This window comes from Rhea americana, unplaced genomic scaffold (genome assembly GCF_003343005.1).
Source record: "Rhea americana isolate MKP2758 unplaced genomic scaffold, rheAme1 scaffold_346, whole genome shotgun sequence".
NCBI lineage: Eukaryota > Metazoa > Chordata > Aves > Rheiformes > Rheidae > Rhea > Rhea americana.
This window is the reverse complement of record NW_028186475.1, coordinates 484,464-501,207: the sequence shown is the minus strand read 5'-3', so window position 1 is coordinate 501,207 and position 16,744 is coordinate 484,464. Positions and strand designations below refer to the sequence as shown.

The 16,744-nt window shown below is 56.2% G+C and overlaps 3 protein-coding genes across 4 annotated transcripts in view; 2 read left to right on the top strand and 1 right to left on the bottom strand.

The window, feature by feature from the left end:
- Window positions 1–2,516: 2,516 nt before the first annotated feature.
- Window positions 2,517–7,428, bottom strand: HPD (4-hydroxyphenylpyruvate dioxygenase). Its single transcript, XM_085311653.1, has 14 exons — window positions 7,417–7,428; window positions 7,143–7,169; window positions 6,336–6,398; window positions 6,142–6,246; window positions 6,025–6,067; window positions 5,853–5,935; window positions 5,464–5,553; window positions 5,173–5,276; window positions 4,720–4,797; window positions 4,386–4,548; window positions 3,922–3,993; window positions 3,445–3,567; window positions 3,164–3,280; window positions 2,517–2,983 (listed from the first exon to the last, which is right to left on the bottom strand). Exons 1-14 carry the CDS (start codon window positions 7,417–7,419, stop codon window positions 2,873–2,875), a joined length of 1,182 nt encoding a protein of 393 aa, XP_085167779.1. The 5' UTR covers window positions 7,420–7,428; the 3' UTR covers window positions 2,517–2,872.
- Window positions 7,429–9,278: 1,850 nt separating this feature from the next.
- On the top strand, window positions 9,279–13,834 carry PSMD9 (proteasome 26S subunit, non-ATPase 9). Of its 2 annotated transcripts, none has more exons than XM_085311651.1 (6): window positions 9,279–9,491; window positions 10,134–10,236; window positions 11,174–11,367; window positions 11,916–12,017; window positions 12,575–12,663; window positions 13,028–13,834. In XM_085311651.1, the coding sequence occupies exons 1-6, from the start codon at window positions 9,378–9,380 to the stop codon at window positions 13,053–13,055; spliced, it is 630 nt and encodes a 209-aa protein (XP_085167777.1). In that variant the 5' UTR covers window positions 9,279–9,377; the 3' UTR covers window positions 13,056–13,834. The 2 variants fall into 2 exon arrangements, with proteins under 2 accessions (XP_085167777.1, XP_085167778.1); XM_085311652.1 differs by lacking the exon at window positions 9,279–9,491 and adding an exon at window positions 9,527–9,547.
- A 1,806-nt stretch (window positions 13,835–15,640) lies between these two features.
- The window catches only part of CFAP251 (cilia and flagella associated protein 251), a 16,945-nt gene continuing 15,841 nt past the window's right edge, over window positions 15,641–16,744 (top strand). The window contains exon 1 of the mRNA XM_085311622.1: window positions 15,641–15,751. Within this exon, the coding sequence (XP_085167748.1) occupies window positions 15,641–15,751 (111 nt within the window). The remainder of the gene's footprint in view (window positions 15,752–16,744) is intronic.

Here is a 16,744-nt window from a genome sequence, read left to right as displayed (position 1 = left end):
ACTGRCTTTAAAAGGCGTTTCCTGAAAACCCCGATTCCGGAGTGCAGGCCGTGACTTCTGAACGACCTCTCACAAACGTTGTGTGGAAGGAGTACACGAGCAGTTTGAGTTTATAAAGTTAGCAAAGAAAATTACGTTAGTATTGAAATCCTGACCAGTTTGAGGAGATTAGGAGCAGCCCGTTGCGGGCCGGGCAGCCTCGGCCCGAGCCCCGGCGCGAGCCCGGGCCGGAGGAGCCGCAGCTCGCGCGGAGCCTCTTGCCGTGGGCACGTAGGTGCACGCGGCCCGTTAAAGCGCGGGAAGCGGAGGTAGGTGACTTGTCCCTGATTCCTGAGCAGAGATTTCAGCCCTGCCCCGTGCTGCCTGGTCCCGGGTTTCGCGGAGCAGGCTGCTGGCAGCCGCGGTGCTGCCCGCGCGGGGCTCCGGTGTCTCCTCCGACGGGATGTGCCTGCYGTCCTGGGGATCACGGCTTGCTTCAGGCGTTTGTGGCTGGTTAAGAAGGTTGTCAGGAAGCCAAAGGCCTTTGAGGGGGTTTTTTAATTTCTTTTTATCACTTTTTCTTAAATTGCTTTTTATTTAAATCTGAAATTAATTCTATTATCTGCGTTTAACAGGAGAGGGGACTGGAGGAGCCAGACAGCGAGGTTTGATGCTGATCGCTGAGCTGAGGGCAGCCGCCTGCCGCCCCATGCAGGTTTGTAACGCTGTGGCAGCGTTTGAAGTGGCTCCTCCAAGTTTGGAAAGAAAGACCTAAGGCAGAAGGTGGTGGAGCAGCTGATAGAGCGGGGAAAACTGGACCTTTGGGAGGGTCTTTGCTGGAGAGGATTTCACAAGGTGAGAGACGGTTCCCAGGTCAGTTCGCAACTTTCTCTGCATTTACAGCTCACCATAGTGGCTAGAAGATACTCAGAAACGGGACGGGGGAGGCGAGCAGTCCACACGGACACAGAGGCTTTCGCTGGCTGCACGAGGCATTTCGGAAGCCGACTTGCTTCCGGGGCCCCGAGTTCTCCGGGCTGTGGGAGGAGGCAGCAGCCAGGGCTACGCTGTGGGTAGATCACCGGGCACTGGCCGGATATCCTGGGATTTCACCCCGCGGCAGAGCTGCGCGCTCCGAGCTCACTGTGCAGGGGACACAAGCCAGGTTTCGCAGCAGGTTGCTTCCRCACCCGCTGCGCTCGGCCTGGCTCCCTGGGGGAATGTGGCTGACACCGGCATGGGAAAGGCAAGGGGACACGGGGAGRCCAAACCTCACAGGGCAGAGAGCAGGGTTAAACCTGGAGGGCAGCTGGGGCCCCACACCTGATCTCTGGCCTCAAGTTTCTTCCCCCAGAGGCCCAGCTTTGGTGGCCAAAGGTGATGGCCACAGCTCCTCTCCCGTGGTAGCCCCATCCCTGTGAGGCTCTGCTGCTTGTGCTGAGCGTGAGGGCTGCTCCACACCGCCGCCACATCAGCATGCTCGTGGGACTTGAGTCTGAGGGGCTTGGGCCTGGGAAYGAAGGCTTTTGCTGCTCCAGGTTTTGAGCAGCTTCAGTGCTCCTCACCATCGGTGAGCAGCAGTGGGTGGGCAGGGGCTTTGGAGGGCAGAGCTGCAGCACYGGAAGACTTGGGGCACCAGCAATCCTGCGAAGTTCTCCAGCAGTCACGAAGGAGCTCTGCAGACTCTTCAGGGAGCATTTGCAGTCTTTGGTCTCTCTTGGCCTCATCTGTGTCCAAGCCGTTGCTGCTCTGGCCAGGGGCGGCACCGGTACAGGGCAAACGTGSCGCGGCTGGGCCGGCCTGTCTGCAGGGGGTACAAGCCGCTCTCCTGAATGTGGAGCTCAGCATGGGACCTGGTGTGCTGCCTCCGGCACCTGGAAAGGCACCTTGGCTCCTCTGGTCATCTCTGCTCCGGCGCCAGATCCTGCTGGAGCCACCTCAGCAGCACCAAAGCTGTTCAGTCTGCTGTAGCCTCAGTTCCTCCCCGTGTCCCTACAGCCGCAGAGGAAGATGTGGTACAGGGCGGTCAGGCCTGCTAGCATTAACTTACCAGGCACACGAGCTGCGACAGAAACGGSTTTTAATATGTCGGTGGAGAAAGTCGCCTTGGGAAGGCCTGGGACAGTGCCCAGAGCGATGTCCCAAGGGAGGTTTTCCCATGCAGCTGGGATCTGGGCCAGGCAATCACTGCAAATTCCAGCAATTACTTCTCCAAGCCTGAATGAAATATTGGAGAAACCTCAACCGTTCATCARTTCTGGAATTTAAAAGTATTAGAGCAAGGCTACATTACATTGAAAGGAAGACTGAAATACATAAATTAGATTAAATCTCATTCCAGGAATGTTGTAAATACCCTAAACCTAAGTGTTTAATCACAGGAAATTCAAACTGAAGATGGAATATAAAAGTAATTTTAAAAGATTTATACAATAGAGATGCAGAGAAGTAAATCCCATCATGCTTTCCTCTCCCGGCTGTCTTGTCTCATCTTCCTGCTTAGTTAAAATTAAGGGAAAACTTTGGATAGAGTAAAATCAAGCACTCCTTGTTATTTCTTCTGCCTTCCTMCATAACTGAGTGTCTTCTATGATAGAAGCCTTACATCTGCCCTGTGTTAAGATGTCAGTAGCTTGGATTAGGTTAAATTGGCAGATTTGATATTTCCCATTTTCTCTCTCCTGTGAAGTCAYCAGAGGGCAGCGTCTGGGCTGGATCAGGATAGGTTTGAGTCCTTTTACATTTCCAACTTGGCAGTGACTTTCTTGGGTTTCTGACACTTAGTTCTGGGCTGTTTACCAAAACACGGGCCRTTTCCTGGTTTCGTTTATTAATCAGCTTGCTAAGGGTGGAGGCTGCATTTCTGCCAGCGCTGCTYGCCCAGCCATACGCTCTAGAGAAGGTTTGTCTCCCCGCTGGGATTCAGGATAGTCAGGTTTCCTCTGGCATCTTGGTCAGATTCTATAGCTTCAAACAGAGACTTGAAGTTTCCAGCGCCAAACCCCTGCAGAGACAGACCATTACAGACCTTGTGGACAAAGCAATGGACKCATTAGATTTAAACGGGCTGTAGAAGCACAGTAACAGGCGGTGCCTGGKTGATGGTACTTGAAGCCACTGAGGYTGCGACTCGAAGCCCAGACCATCTTATTTTTATTTTTAACAGTGAAAACCTCAAACAAACCTGGTGGTTATGCCGCTGGATGACCTCCAGGAAAAGCGTGGGTCTATCTTGAACTGGTTTAGTGAAGATTTGGAGCAAGTATCCTTTCTCATCAAAATCCACCAGGATTTTCAGTTCCTGGAAAAAAAATAATAAAAAACCTAACCGGAAGAACTGCTGAGGAGCAAAGGGATCCCTGTGAAACGCTTCCCGTGATATGGCCTGAGGAGAGCTGGTGCACTGCAGACGCCAGGCCAAAGCTCAAAGCTTTTCTCTCCTGCACCTCACTTGACTGCACTTACCGCCAGCTTATCGATGTTCTCCTTCACTTTGATTTTRGCAGTTTTCAGCCTCTCCCGCAGCATCTGGTAGTAGCTGGACGGCACGTCCATGAACTGCATGCCCCGCTGCTTCAGGTTGGTGATCTGTAACGCAGGGGTAGACCCGAGCACAGGTCAGGCGTGGGGCTCGCTTTGGTTTGGGGGTGAGGAGCTCTGGGCCAGAGACACCAGGACACCGGGGGTGCACCCTGCCTGTGCTGTCCTCACCCCGAGGGGCTTCCCCTACTCAGGGCCCCCCTGTGTGCAGCCAGCCGGTCTGTGCCTGCAGGCAGGTTGCAGGAATGGTGCCAGGGCACAGCCCAGGTCTGACAGTGACCGCTGCATGAAGACACGCCAGCCCCCAGCTCCTCCAGAGGCTCCTCGCCCTGCGGTCTGATGAGGGAGCCCAAAGCCAAATGCTCAAAGGCAGCTGGGCTAAATCCACTGCGTCACACTCACCGCTGTGATGATGTCGGAGGTGTTCAGTGCAATGTGCTGGACTCCTGCCCCGCCGTAGTAGTCAATATATTCCTACGAGAAAAAAGTCCGTGCTGTTAGTGGTGTCGCAACTCCTAGAGCTGAATCTGGGCTTAAAAATGTTAACAGCAAAATCAGCTCAAGGACACCATGAAGTGAAAAAGATGCTTTATTTGTGAAATGGGGGGGGGCAAACTGGCTCTGTGCCCTGTGGGAACGCAAGCGGCTCCCCCAGGGTTTGACAAACCTTGCAGACGAAGCAAAGAAGAGGCTGCTTTCCAGCAAGCCAGTGACAGCACTACAAGCCTACGCTGGCTCCCAAGTCCTCCTGAATCACTGCTCTGTTGGCTGTGCAGGGCCTCTTGCCCTTTTTGTTCATCGAAGACCCACTCTAGTCAATGGCAGCCTCRTGCATCAGCTGCCAGCATTAGCCCACATGCGCTCACCTGAATCTGGGATTTCTTCTTGCCAGCAGCTGGCTCATTTATGGGCATCTTTATGGTCTCTTCATAGTTGGTGACCACGATGGAGCGCAGGGCACTGAATTCGGTGTGCAACTGCTTGTCATCCACAGACCAGAACCGATGGAACAGCAGGTTCTTCTGGTACCTACCCCAGGCCACAAAGGGCATGTTTAAATCCTGCAATGTCACAGGTCTAGCCCTACATTAATGACCCTCTGTTCTGGTTTAATTGGCTCTCAGCCATGAAAGTCTGAGATGTTGGACACCAGCCCAACGGTGCCACTGCTGTGTTGCACACCCCCCCTCCAAGTCCTACCAGTCAGCCACTGGGACCATCTGGAGATCTGGCTGGTTCCCCACAACATGGTCAATGAAGTTCAGCTTGGCACTTGGTCTGCATGAGGAAATCCAGATCAGTTCTCAGCCAGGCTAAGGGGCACTAAACAGCAGGGGCAGGTCCAGCTAGGCTCTTACATGGATTTTTTCACCTGACACCCACCTCCCACTCAGGGAAAAGTACTCAGATTCCCGGGGAACACCTCAGGCTAACATGTGGCTCTGAACACGGGTGGGCATCTTCACCATGTACAACCAGGCCAGAGGAGCTGCAGTGGCAGGGCTTTTACTGAGCTGAACCTCCAGACCCAGGGAACTGCTGGAGAAGGTCAGATCCAGCCTCCCCATGTGACAGCATGGCCCCTCTCCAGTCACATYCAAGCTGGAGCAGCTGATGTGTGATGGGAAGAGGAAGAGGATGGGAAGTACTCACAGTTTCGGCAGCAGTGGATCCTTGAAGAGGGGCGCGTGGTAGCCGGGTAGGAAGAGCCCCTTGTAGTTGAGCTTTTCTATCAAGGTGTGAGTCGTGTCACCGTACTGGGAGAGGGGAGAAAAGCTGTTATGTGCAAACCCTGCTCTTTGCAGGGACCATGCGGGGCCCTGAGCGCCGAGGTCCAGCTGCAGGTGCAGAGCCGGACCYGGCAGAGGCTCGGGGTGGTTTGGATGTGCCTCTTCCTCCCAGAGGCACAGGGAGACGGGGCTCAGCCCAGCRCCTGCCACTTACCGTCTGGATCACGGCGAACTTCACCTTCCCGTGTTTGTCCTCCTCTACCCAGGGTTCCTTCACAACCACTGCTCCGCGCTCCTTGGCTTTCTGGGCAGAAGGAGAGAAATCCTGTCCCGGCGCCGGGGCCAGGCAGCTGGGAGAAGGCCCGGAGCGTCCCCCCGTGCCGGGACCCCGCTGCACGGGTGGGCGCAGGTCCCCGAAACCGCTGAGGTGGCGGACGTGGGCCTTGGCGCTGGCTTGTTCCGTTGCTTCTCCCAAGGGTTGCTCCGGCGCGACCGGACCCGCTGGTTGCCCGCTCCTTTCCCTGCATTAACTCACCGCTCGGGAGCACCGAGACCCTCGCCGCAGCCGAACCGCCCGGCGGGGAGCCGGCGGGCGCTGCCTACCTGCACGATGAAGTCGCAGTCCTCGACCTCGAAGGCGACGTCCTTCACGCCGTCGCCGTGCTTCACCAGGTGCTCCCCCATCTCTGCGGGGACAGGGCGGCCGCCTCGGTGTCCGGCCCGCCGCCGCTGCCGGGCTCTCTCTCTGTCRCGCGCGTGCACCCCGCCGCCTTACCTTCGTTCCCCGGATTGAGGGCCGACGAGAGGACGAACAGGATCTGGAAACGGAGGAGACGCGTGAGGCGGCCGGCGAGCGCGCGCAGCCCGCCGGCGCCGCGGGCGGCCGCCCCACCTTGTCCTGCTTGACGACGTGCGACACCACCTCCCTGCTGCCGGTCTCCAGCCCGCGGTAAGCCAGCTCCTCAAAGCCCAGCTTGCTGCAGTAGTACGAGGCGGCCTGCGGCGGGCGGGAGAGAAGGGCCCCCGGTGAGGCGGCGGCTGGGGCTGCCCGCCGCGAAATGGCYGCCGCCGCCGGCAGCTCCCTACCTGCTTGGCGTTCCCGACCCAGAAGGTGATGGAGTGGAAATGGATGAAGCGTCCCCGCGGGGGCTACGGCGAAAGAGGCGGGGGGAAAAAAGGCAGATGAGCCGGTGAAGGACGGAGGAGGGGGGAGAAAACCCTCGGGAGAGCGCTGCGGGGCTGCGCCGGGGGGGACGCCCCTGCGAGAGCAAAGGCCTCGGGCAGCCGAGTCCCGCCGCCCGCACGGGCCTTGCTCGGCGGGCGCAGCCGCGAAGGCTGCGGGATTTTGCTACGTAAAAAGCGGCAAAACCAGCCGCCGCACCGGCCGCCAGCCTCGTCGTGTTAAGGATTAACCCTGCAGCGGCGCGGGGAGAGACCAGCGAGCCCCCCCCGGCCCCGCTTCCGCGCTTGCCGTCCCGCGCGGCGCAGGGTTAACGCGYGCACGGCCTCGGGAGAGCCAAAAACGCTTTAAATGGAAACCTTTAAACGGGAAGAAGGTGGCRAGCAGGTGCAGCGTTCGGAAAGAGGCGTTCCAACGCGCTGGGCTCCTGCTTAGCCCTTTGGCTGAGCCGGCAAATACCCCCCACCTCCCGTCGTTCACTCCCCTCCCAGTCAAGAACAAAAAGCCAAAGAAAAGATTTCTGTCACCCACTGTGATTTCCACTTGAAAAAGTAGAAATCATCTCCAGTGCAGCCTAACCAGCGTTCAATTCCACTTTAACTCTCCCAGGTAATCAAGGAATAAAGCATTAATATCATCAATTTTGCATTAACACAGCCAGTGTTTCACGCGCAGCGACAGAGAGACACCACGGACTACAAACCCGCTCCTACCTTCTCTCCCTTGTCAGTGTAAGTTGTCTGAAAAGAGAGAATTAAAAAATAGAGATGTTAGCATTTCAAAACGGCACGTTAATCCCTAGAGAACTGGAATCCGAAGGTCAGTTTATAAAGAATGCGTTTTCTGCACAACGTCCAACATCCTTGCTAAAAAGCCCGCGTTCAAAGAGAAAGAAAACGAACGCTCTTGGGAAGTTTGGCACCAGAGGAGATGCAGCCGTTTAACCCCCATGTTATCAGCACGCTTCAGAGTTCTCCTGACTCTCACCATTTTTGTGACCCGATGGTTGTGACAGCGGCAAGAGCAAGTGGGTCTCCAGGAGCATTTAATATAGTGACAGGGTAACAGAAAGCTCCTCCTTGGCTCCACCTTCTCCTGCCAGCCACCTGAAACATTTGCAACCCAATGATTTATTTGGTTTGGGCTGGAACGGGTCCCGGCCCGGGGAGAGGTGAGAGCCCTGGGGTCAGAGTCCTGCAGGCTGCCCAGCGCGAGGCTGTGCTTGCAGAATTGGGTTTCCTAAAGGATGAGCAACTCCATCGTGGCATTGCGCCATGGCCCTGGCGCACGAGCTGGCACGCCCCTTGCTCGGGTCTGAYGGGCCCCCCAGGACTGGCCCATCAGTCGCTCGGTCCCTTTGAGGTTTCGGCTCGGAGTCGATGTGTACAACTGCCAGTGCAGCCCCTCTTGGCTCTGTTTGCATTTCTGGTCCAGAGCACAGAGAGGTTAAATGCACAACGCAGCATGTGCGCAAGCACGTTCCTCTTTGGTGCCTCTGCTAAACCACCCCGCAGCGCAGCCGCTCCGGCAGCAGCATGCACCGCRACCGGACTGGGGCACGGCACGGCTTGAGCATGGACGTAGCACTGCTTACACAAGTCTGTGCCAGGCACACCCACATTTCAGTGGGCACAGCTCGCCTCCATGCAAGCCCAAGGTTGGTCCTCCTGCCAGGTCTCCCAAAATCCCATCACAGTCACTGCAGGGTGACGCAAGAGCAGCACTCGCCCGTGGGGCTGTTCACCCCTTTGCACACTAGCCTGGGGGAGGAGGCATCTGGCCGCAAGGCTTGGCGTGGGCTCGAGCCTCTGCCTCTGGGCTTTCAGCACAGCCAGGAGAGAGCTCAGGCATGTCTGTTCCTCTGGAGCGCTGAGGTCCCATTGCCCATCCACTTATTTAAACAAGTGCCTGTGTTTTTCCCTCAGCTGCACAGTCATTTGTCCTCTGTTATTGTAATTTAAAATGCAAATGCCCCGAGAACAAAGGCCAGCTCTGCCTGAGCCCCTCCCCGCTGCCCCTGCCAGGAGCAGGACCAGGTGTGTGCAAGGCAAACGGGCTCAGCGCTTGGGGACACTCGGTGTCTCCTTCAGCTATTGTGAGACTAAGGTTGAAGGTCCAAAAAGTAATGGGGCATTGCCTGCAAGCAGTTAGAAGTGTTGGCAGAAAGACAGAGGAAGTTAAAAACCTTTCATAGATGTTGGTGGGTAAAACACGAGCACACACGCACACATCCCCCGGCCCGCGGCATCTGGAAGCGATTGGAAAACCAGAACGGCACGAACTCCTCATGCTTCAAAAGCTGCCTGTAGGCACTCGCCAGGAATAGAGCAAGGGAAAGATTAGCATGAAAGGCTTTAACAGGGCGTAAACAGCRCAAGTGCAACTCTGTGCACATACGGAGTCTGGCCGGGGGAGCGTTTCGCCCCGCGCCGCTGCATACCGGCGCCCCACGAAGCGGCACGGCAGCCGCCAGCCCCTTTCTGCACGCTCTCCGCCGAGGGCCTGGAGAGCCTGGCCGCAAAAGGCGGCTGCGGAGCTCTCGCCGCCTCCAAACCACGGCGGGGCAGCAGCGGGGGTCGTACATCTGTCGTGAAGGCACCTCGAGCGCTGCGGGGCTTCGGGCGACCTGCTGCAGAGGCTGCGACAACTCAGCACGTGGAAGAGCTCACGGCGACGGGCCGGGCCCGGCAGCGCGGCCCCGCCCCCTCCGCGCATGGCCCCGCCCCCTCCGCGCAGGGCCCCGCCCCCGTTCAGCCCCACCCCCTCCCTGCGTAGCCCCCCCCCCGCATGGCCCCGCCCCCCATGGCCCCGCCCCCACGCCGCAGCGGCCCGGGCTGCCACTCCTGCCCCCGCCCTTCGTTTCGCCGTCTGTGACGCGCTTTGGGCCCTGTCGCGGCCCGTAGCGGCTTCTTCCGCGCTCGCGCCGCTCCGCGCAGCCGGGCGCCGCCATGGCGGAGCCCGGGGGCGGCCGCGCCATCACCGTGAGCGACGTGCAGCAGCTCGTGAGGAAGAAGGACGAGATCGAGGCGCAGATCAAGGCCTACTACGAGGTCCTGGAGGACGTGAGTGCGCCGCGCCCTGCGGGGCCCCACGGCGGGCGGGCGAGTTCGTGATGCGAGTGCGTGCGGGGGCCCGCGCGCGTCCGTGGGCGTTGGGGGGCGCGGGGGCGTGGGGGCGCACGAGCAGAGGGGCGCCCCTGAGCGCGGGGGTACGTGTGCAGGGCTCGGTGGAGACGCGGGGGTGTGAGAGTCCGTGAGTCTTCCCGCGTGGGTGGGGGCTCACGGGTGCCCCCACTGGCGTCCGTGCACAGTGCCGGCCCTGCAGCTCTCTGGCCGCGCGTGTCCCCTCCCCACGCAGGCCGCGGCCCCTCTGCATGCAGCGGCCCCCGCGCTAGTGCTGCGGCGGGGGCCGCCTCGCCGTGTCGGGGGGCTGCGCGGGCCGGCGCTGAGGTGCCCCGGGCAGGCAGAGCTGGGGTATTCCTCACCTTCGGGGCCTCTGCTCCTCTGGGGGTCTTCTCGGAGCGGTCACCGTGCGGGAAATTATTGTCAGGCAGTTCCCCTAGCTGCCCTGGCGTTTTAAATAAGCTTTTACTCTCCAAGCGCTCAGTTAAACCTCTCTTGAGCGCCTCGGTCCGTTTCTCTCCTTGCACGCGCTTAGGAGCAGAGGGGTGGGTGGCAGCTCCGTGACCGCCTTTCTCCCCGCAGCAAAAGGGCGTTGGGATGAACGAGCCACTCGTGGATGTGGAAGGGTTTCCTCGTGCGGATATTGATCTCTACCAAGTTCGTACTGCTCGGCACAACATTATCTGTGAGCGGATTCTCTCTTGGTAACGCTGCTCTGAGGACGGGGCTGGGTGAGGCAGGGCCTCCCTGGGGAGATCTTTCTCCTAGCTCATGGATGAGGGGAGAGGAGCTTCCCCCCAAGTAGGAATAAACAGAAGTGAAAATATAGCTGTGTGAGAGACATACGTGCTTCCGTTATATTTGTCCTTCCAGATATCCTAAATTCCTGTTGGTAACAATTAGTACAACTGTACAGCTATTTAAGTAACTGAAACGTTGTTTTGAGCCGTTGGTTTACTGCAAGCGTTTCATTCAGTTTGAAAACTGAAAAGCAGGGTTGGTCTGACTTTGTTTTTAACCTATTTTGTTTTGTCCTCATAGCTGACAGGGATTGGCTTGGTCAGTAAAATGCTTTCGTCCATGTGCTGTTGCAGAGTCACTGAAATTTTTCTGCTACTACTGTGGAGCTATTTGGGATTCATAAAATATAGTGAAACATTTTTGTGGTGTTTATAAAATAAACTTTGGGTAAAAAATAGGTTGGCATTTATTTCTGCTCAAGCTTACATCATGCCCTGTATTTGGGATGGCTTTTGCTCTACGTATTTAACAGGAAATGATTTAATGGCAAAAAGACTTCAGTAGCTTAATGCTTTCTAGGAGACTTTGGGCCTCCTACCCCTTACTGTTTCCTGGCAGTTTTACTTAACTTTGTAGGGCGGTTTTCTCTGCACCTAACTTACATTGATAGCCAGTGCCCTGGCTCTGTGAGCAGGGTTGTCACCAGCACCCAGTAGATAAGCTGGCAGAAAGCTGCTGCTAGCCACAGCTGAGATCCAAGAGACACAAAGTACTGCATTCGGATTGAAAGCTCACTTGTGGACGAAGACGTGTCTGCTAAGAAAGAACCCTTAGATGGAACTTGCTCCTGCTGTCTCTGTGCTGATGGTCTTCACCTACAGGTTTGCAGAACGACCACAAGGCCTTGATGAAGCAGGTGGAGGAAGCTCTTCACCAGCTGCATGCCCGGGAGAAGGAGAAGCATGCCAAGGATGAGGCAGAAGCCTTGGCAGAGGCATTGAACCAGAACCAGAGCCTGCCACAGGCTTTTGCCAGAGTTAATGCAGTTACTCCAGGGTCTCCTGCAAGTGTCTCGGTAAGCTGACAGGGAAGGCTTCTTCGGGATCCGGAAGGGAAATGTGGCAGATAGTGTACACTGTCTCCTTGCTGACAACTGGGAGTAAGTTGTGTGTTCTTGAGTTACCTCCCTGCTGCCTTAAGCGTTAGCTAAATGCTCAGTAACCTTCCCTGCTGGCACAGTTATTCTTGAAAGCTCGCACAGCAAACAGCCCTTGCAGGCCAGTGCCGGGGTCGCGTTGGGATGTCTTGTAGATAGATGAGTACTGTCTTCTCAGCTGTATTGTTGCACCACACAGCTCATGTGCAAGACCTCACTGATCATTCTAGCCTCAATATTTCTCCTTCCATAATTGGAGAAAGGAATGAGTACTTGCTGCTTTTCTTTCTAAGGACATGAAGAGAATATAATGTAGTTCAGCTGCCTAAATGGTGAGACAAATCTCTCCATCTGGCTAAGTGAAGGATGCTCTTGTGAACAGGCAGATATTACCTGTCTTTGGAGAATGCAGATATTACCTGTCTTTGGAGAATGCAGATACTCATCTGCCTTCTCTCGCTGTCCAGGGACTCCAGGTCGATGATGAGATTGTGGAGTTTGGGTCTGTCAACATACACAACTTCCAGAATCTGCAGAACATTGCCACAGTGGTGCAGCACAGCGAAGGGGTGAGCTAGTTTCTACTGTAACTGTATTCTCTTGACTGTCTTTGTTAGCTACAGGTTTTGCAGTGGAATTTAAATCTCTGGGATCATCTTTTCCGTGTCAGAAACAATGTCAAATTCAGTCTGCTATTCTAGCCTTGTCCCCCCACAGCACTGACATGATTTCTGCCTGGAGAGCTGGACAGAGAGAGCCAGGAGGTGCATGCTCTTTGCTGTGGATATCACCCCTTCTGTTCCTCCCCTTGGGGGACTCTGCAGCAGGAGGAGATTTTTGCCATGCTACTCATGTGGCCTCATGGACTGGGCAAAAAGCTGCCACTGCCATTGAGCACCTTATGCTGGAAGTGAGAGGTCTTGCTGAGGTGTCTCCCCACTGAATGCTCTTGCTCTCAGATCTAGCTACAGGGGTGTGAATGGGAACTGCCAAAGATTGCAGTTCCACTAGAGCCAAATGCTCTTCCTCTGGCGCTTCAATAAAAGAACGGAGAAGAGGGATGACTTGATAAGGAAAGTTGCCATCTTTTTTTCTTTTCTTTCTTTCTTTTTCTTTCCTTTCTCAGAACCCCCTGAGTGTGACTGTAATCCGCAGCGGCAAAAAAGTGCATGTGGGGCTGACACCAAAGCGCTGGGCTGGAAAGGGCCTTCTGGGGTAGGTTGCTGTTCCACTTCTCAGTATAGCTGTACTTTATAGTATAGCTGCCTTTTACGCAGCTCAGAGCAAGCTTCCTGCAGCAAGGCCAGCTCTGGGCTTGGCTCTCTGTGTTGCTGCCTGCACTAATGTATTTCAGTGGCAGGTGCTCACCGAGAGCTGGAGGGTGTCAGTTAGCACAGTGATATGAGTAGATCAGTTGTATCAAACGTGGATGTGGAGGAAAGATCTCAGTGGCCGGCTTGGTCGGTAGAGGAAACCGATGGAAGAGGGATGGGGAAGGTCTGATTCATGCCATGTTAGATCTTCTATGTTTGTTTTGGAGCTGACACATTAATGTTTCTTCCTATATTTTCTTTTTCAGCTGCAATATCATTCCCTTGCAAAGATGACCATTACTTGGAAAACAGTAAAGTTGAAGCTTGTGCCTGCTTTCTGGACTCTGATCTGATTTGAAAACTCCCCTTACAGTCTTCATGCTTTTGCTGAAACAAATGTTTCAGAGGCGGTGACCTCTAGGTGCCAGACTCGCGGAGTATGAAAAAGCTCTGATAGAGCAGGGCCTTGCCACAGTTCAGAACTGTGCTGGTTCATAAGGAGCAGCCTGTAGAGTTGCAGGATATGGCTTCTCGTCTCTTATATGCCATATCAATTTGGAATCAGGCTATAAAGAGATGCGAAATTCTTCAGTTAATGAGGTACTTGATGCAGATTCTGAAAAGGCAAGAAATACTCTGATTTGCCAATAACAAAGCATTTTTTCCTTCCCTCTAAAATTTCTCACTGAATATCTTACAAAATACTCTGTAAAGTCCTGGGGCACTTTGATGTTGTCTATAATAATAGATCACAGTCAGGAAACGTGCAAGTTCGATCTTCCCTGTGTTACTACAACTTTTGAAGTTGCTACATGTGAAAGAATTTTCAGAACTCTAATTGTTTTAAGTTAATGGGATAAAGAATAGGGGCTATAAGACTACTTTTCTTTAGTTTTAGTGTTTCCTATAGTTGTGACTATGTAAAATTAGTCAGAATTTGATGTAAAAAAAAATATTTATGATGTATGAACTCTTCAAGGGAATTTGGGGGATGATTGGTTTGTTTTAAGCTTGTTTCCAGCAGAACTTCAAAGTACTCTCCCAAAACAATAAACCCGAGTAATGCATCTGTCTCTGTTCTTGTAGAAGTTGTTATTTTGGGGCAGTAATTGTGGGCCAGGTTGGGTGAGTTAAAAGCAGGTCTGCCTAGACACAAGCACGACTGCTGACCTTCCAGTGCCAAAGCCCAGGAAAGATACAAGTTGTCCTTTGTAAGCAGGTTGTGGGCGTAAGTAACACATCAGACATAATGAGTAACTTTGCAGTAAATGTTAATAACCACAACTGAAACAGACCGAAAAAGTGGACTTAGAAACACACTTCTAAGTCATTCATTGATGTGTCTCTGTTAAATTGAGCAGCTTTATCTTTTTGATATTCTAAGTGTTTATATTTCAGCATTTGACAGAGCAGATTCTTGCTGAAACAGCAAAGCTTCAAAGCCAAGCTCATTGCTCAGTGATTCCTGCAGGCTTTGGGGTGCTACAGGGGAAGTATTACTGCAGCAGCTTATGGATAAGTTCCTTGGATAAGAACTGTGTCTGTATTTAGCAATTCCTGTTTTGCTCCTTCAAGGAACTTTAAAGGGGCCAAAACACATCAAAATTTTGCTCAGTCTCTTTTATTGAAGAATAGTTGAGAATGGGAGGCATTCTGGCACGCTCTGTTGCATGCAAATGCTGTTTCTGCTTTACTGGAGTTTTCTAAGGCCAAGCCTGTGGTGCTGAGCTTCATCAGACGCTATGACCCACTAGGGCTGCTGCATCTCTAAAATTCACTGTGAAATGCCATTAGAAAGCAATGCAATTTCCGTGTCTGCTGTTACCAGGTAAGTTGCAAAACCTCCTGCAGATGGGTAAGATCCGAACATCCTCCTTAGGCTTCTGCGGCCTGGAGCAGCAAAGGTGCCGCTCCCGATCTGCTGGGGCAGTGGGAATAGACGCGAAGCTTGGTGGCAAGCAAAGACTGACTTCCCCTATCCAGTATGATCAGGGAACAGGGACAGAATGTCGCTGGGTGGAAAAAAAAACCCACTGGTTTTGAACAAACTCTTATGTGCGCGTGCTGATACACTGGATTGGGGGGGACTGAAAATTTGGTTGCGGTACAAAGGTGGTCGTTGCTGCAGCTTCCAGAGTAGAGGGCCAAGAGCTGGAGCGAAGGAGCGGGAGCAGAGGCCAGCACGCGTCGCCACGGCAGTTTGGTCTGTGCTGGAGCTGGGAGCCAGCTCGGGCCGGCAGGAGCAAGGCGGGGGGAGCTGCTGCTGCTGCTTCGAGGGCAGGAGGGAAGAGGGGGCTGAGCGCCTGGGTCTGCTGGGTCCTGCGGGTGGCCGTGAGTTACCAGCTGCAGTTTAACTTTTCTCCCCACTTTAATCAGATTTTTGGTCTCGAAGACATAAAATCCCCTGACCTGCCCGGTTGTGCCCCTGATGCGGAGTTCAGGGCAGCCGTGGCGAGACCCGGCGCATCTGCAGGTCCAGGAGATAACGTGAAACCAGAACAGCCCCGGCAGGGTGCCAGGCTCAAGGGAAAAACAAGTTAGATGGCGAAACTGTTGTTATCTGAGCTTAACAGCGCAGCTGCAGCCAGGAGAGCTTAGAGCCCCGTACCCGCCGGGGAAGGGAGGCAGCGGTGGCTCCGCTGGGCGCGCGGTGGGGCCGGGGGGGCCGGCGGCCGGGCGCTTTCCCGCGGAGCCCCCCGTCCCGCTGCGCTTCCGGCGCCCGTTACCGGGGGAACCTGAGTCGGGCGCAAACAGCGGCGGGGAGCGGAGGCGGGAGACGCCGGGATCAGCTGCCGCCGGAGGGCTGGGCAGGGGGGAACGGCTTTTTCGCCAGCCCCCCCACCCCCCCAGCGTGTTTTGGAAGGAAGCCGAAGGCGAGGATGGACGGCTCGAGCGAGACCGCCCCGGAGGAGCCGAGCCAGGGGAGAGCAGGCGCCAGCGGCGCGGCGCGGGGGGCGTCCCAGGACGCGCAGACGCCTCGGGAGGCAGCGGTACCGCCAGGGCCCCGGGTCGCGACGGGAACGGAGACCCCCAAGACGGTTTCTCCGTGTGCCCAGCGTCTCCCGGGATGGGAGGAGCAGCCCGGCTGGCGCCGCGGCCGCGGGGCCGGATCGCTCCCCGCCGCGTGCAAGCCGGCTGACCGGCGCGGGAGAACCGCTGCGAGGGGGCAACTAGCGCCGAGGCGAAGCGCGGTTTCCAAGCCGTTCGCCTTCTTGCAACTGCTCGTGGTGCTGGAGCCCTCCCGGCTTCACCTCGACCCGGCCAAGGGTCCCGCGAGCAGGAGGGAGGCCGGCCGGCCTCGTCCGCGCGCTCGGGCGAAGCCTTCCCTTGCCTCGCTCGGGAACGGCGGCGGCGGCGGCGGCTCGCAAACCGAGCTCAGAGCTCGCGGCAGCGACCGCGGCTAAAACAACCGAAGCAGCCGCGTGGCGGGAGGCAAGAGCTGATCCGGGTCCCGACGCCGAGACTCGGGCTAAGGGGGCGGCGCGCCGGCTGCTGCGCTGTGCCCCCGGCAGCCCTGCGCCCCGCGGCTGTTTCGGAGAGCTCTCAGCAAGCTGCCGAAGCGCCGAGGACGCGGGCGGCAGGGCTGCGGCCCTCGCTCGCCGCCGGGGCTGGCTCTTCCGGCGAGCCCTTCGCGTCCGCTCGCGGCGGTTCGATCCTCCCCCCGGTTTAACCCGGGTTTGCCATCGATTCGTCCCCGCCGCCTCGCACCCTGCTGCAACGGCCGGCATCGGGTGCGCGCGAAGCAGAGTAGTCGGGGGGCGGAGAGCGAAAAGGGCCCGTTTTAGCCTAGAAAGGACGGAGAGGTTTGTTTTGCAGGGGAAATTCAGGGCGAAAAGCCCTGGGGAGGAGGAAAACAAGCGCCGAAACGCGTCTCCCCTTGGCAGGGCCCAGCGGCGGGGACGAGCGAGGAGGAGGCCGGTGCGCCGCGGGACGCCGGCCCGGCCAGCGCGGTGTGGACGGCCGCCCCGGGCCGGCTCTGGCAG

Bases quoted from the DNA above. Each gene is read 5' to 3' on its own strand.
- PSMD9 (XM_085311651.1), top strand. From the start codon at position 9,378: ATGGCGGAGCCCGGGGGCGGCCGCGCCATCACCGTGAGCGACGTGCAG. The intron at 10,237-11,173 runs GTGAGCGGATTC...CTTCACCTACAG, and splicing joins TGCTCGGCACAACATTATCT to GTTTGCAGAACGACCACAAG. The intron at 12,664-13,027 runs GTAGGTTGCTGT...TTTCTTTTTCAG, and splicing joins GCTGGAAAGGGCCTTCTGGG to CTGCAATATCATTCCCTTGC.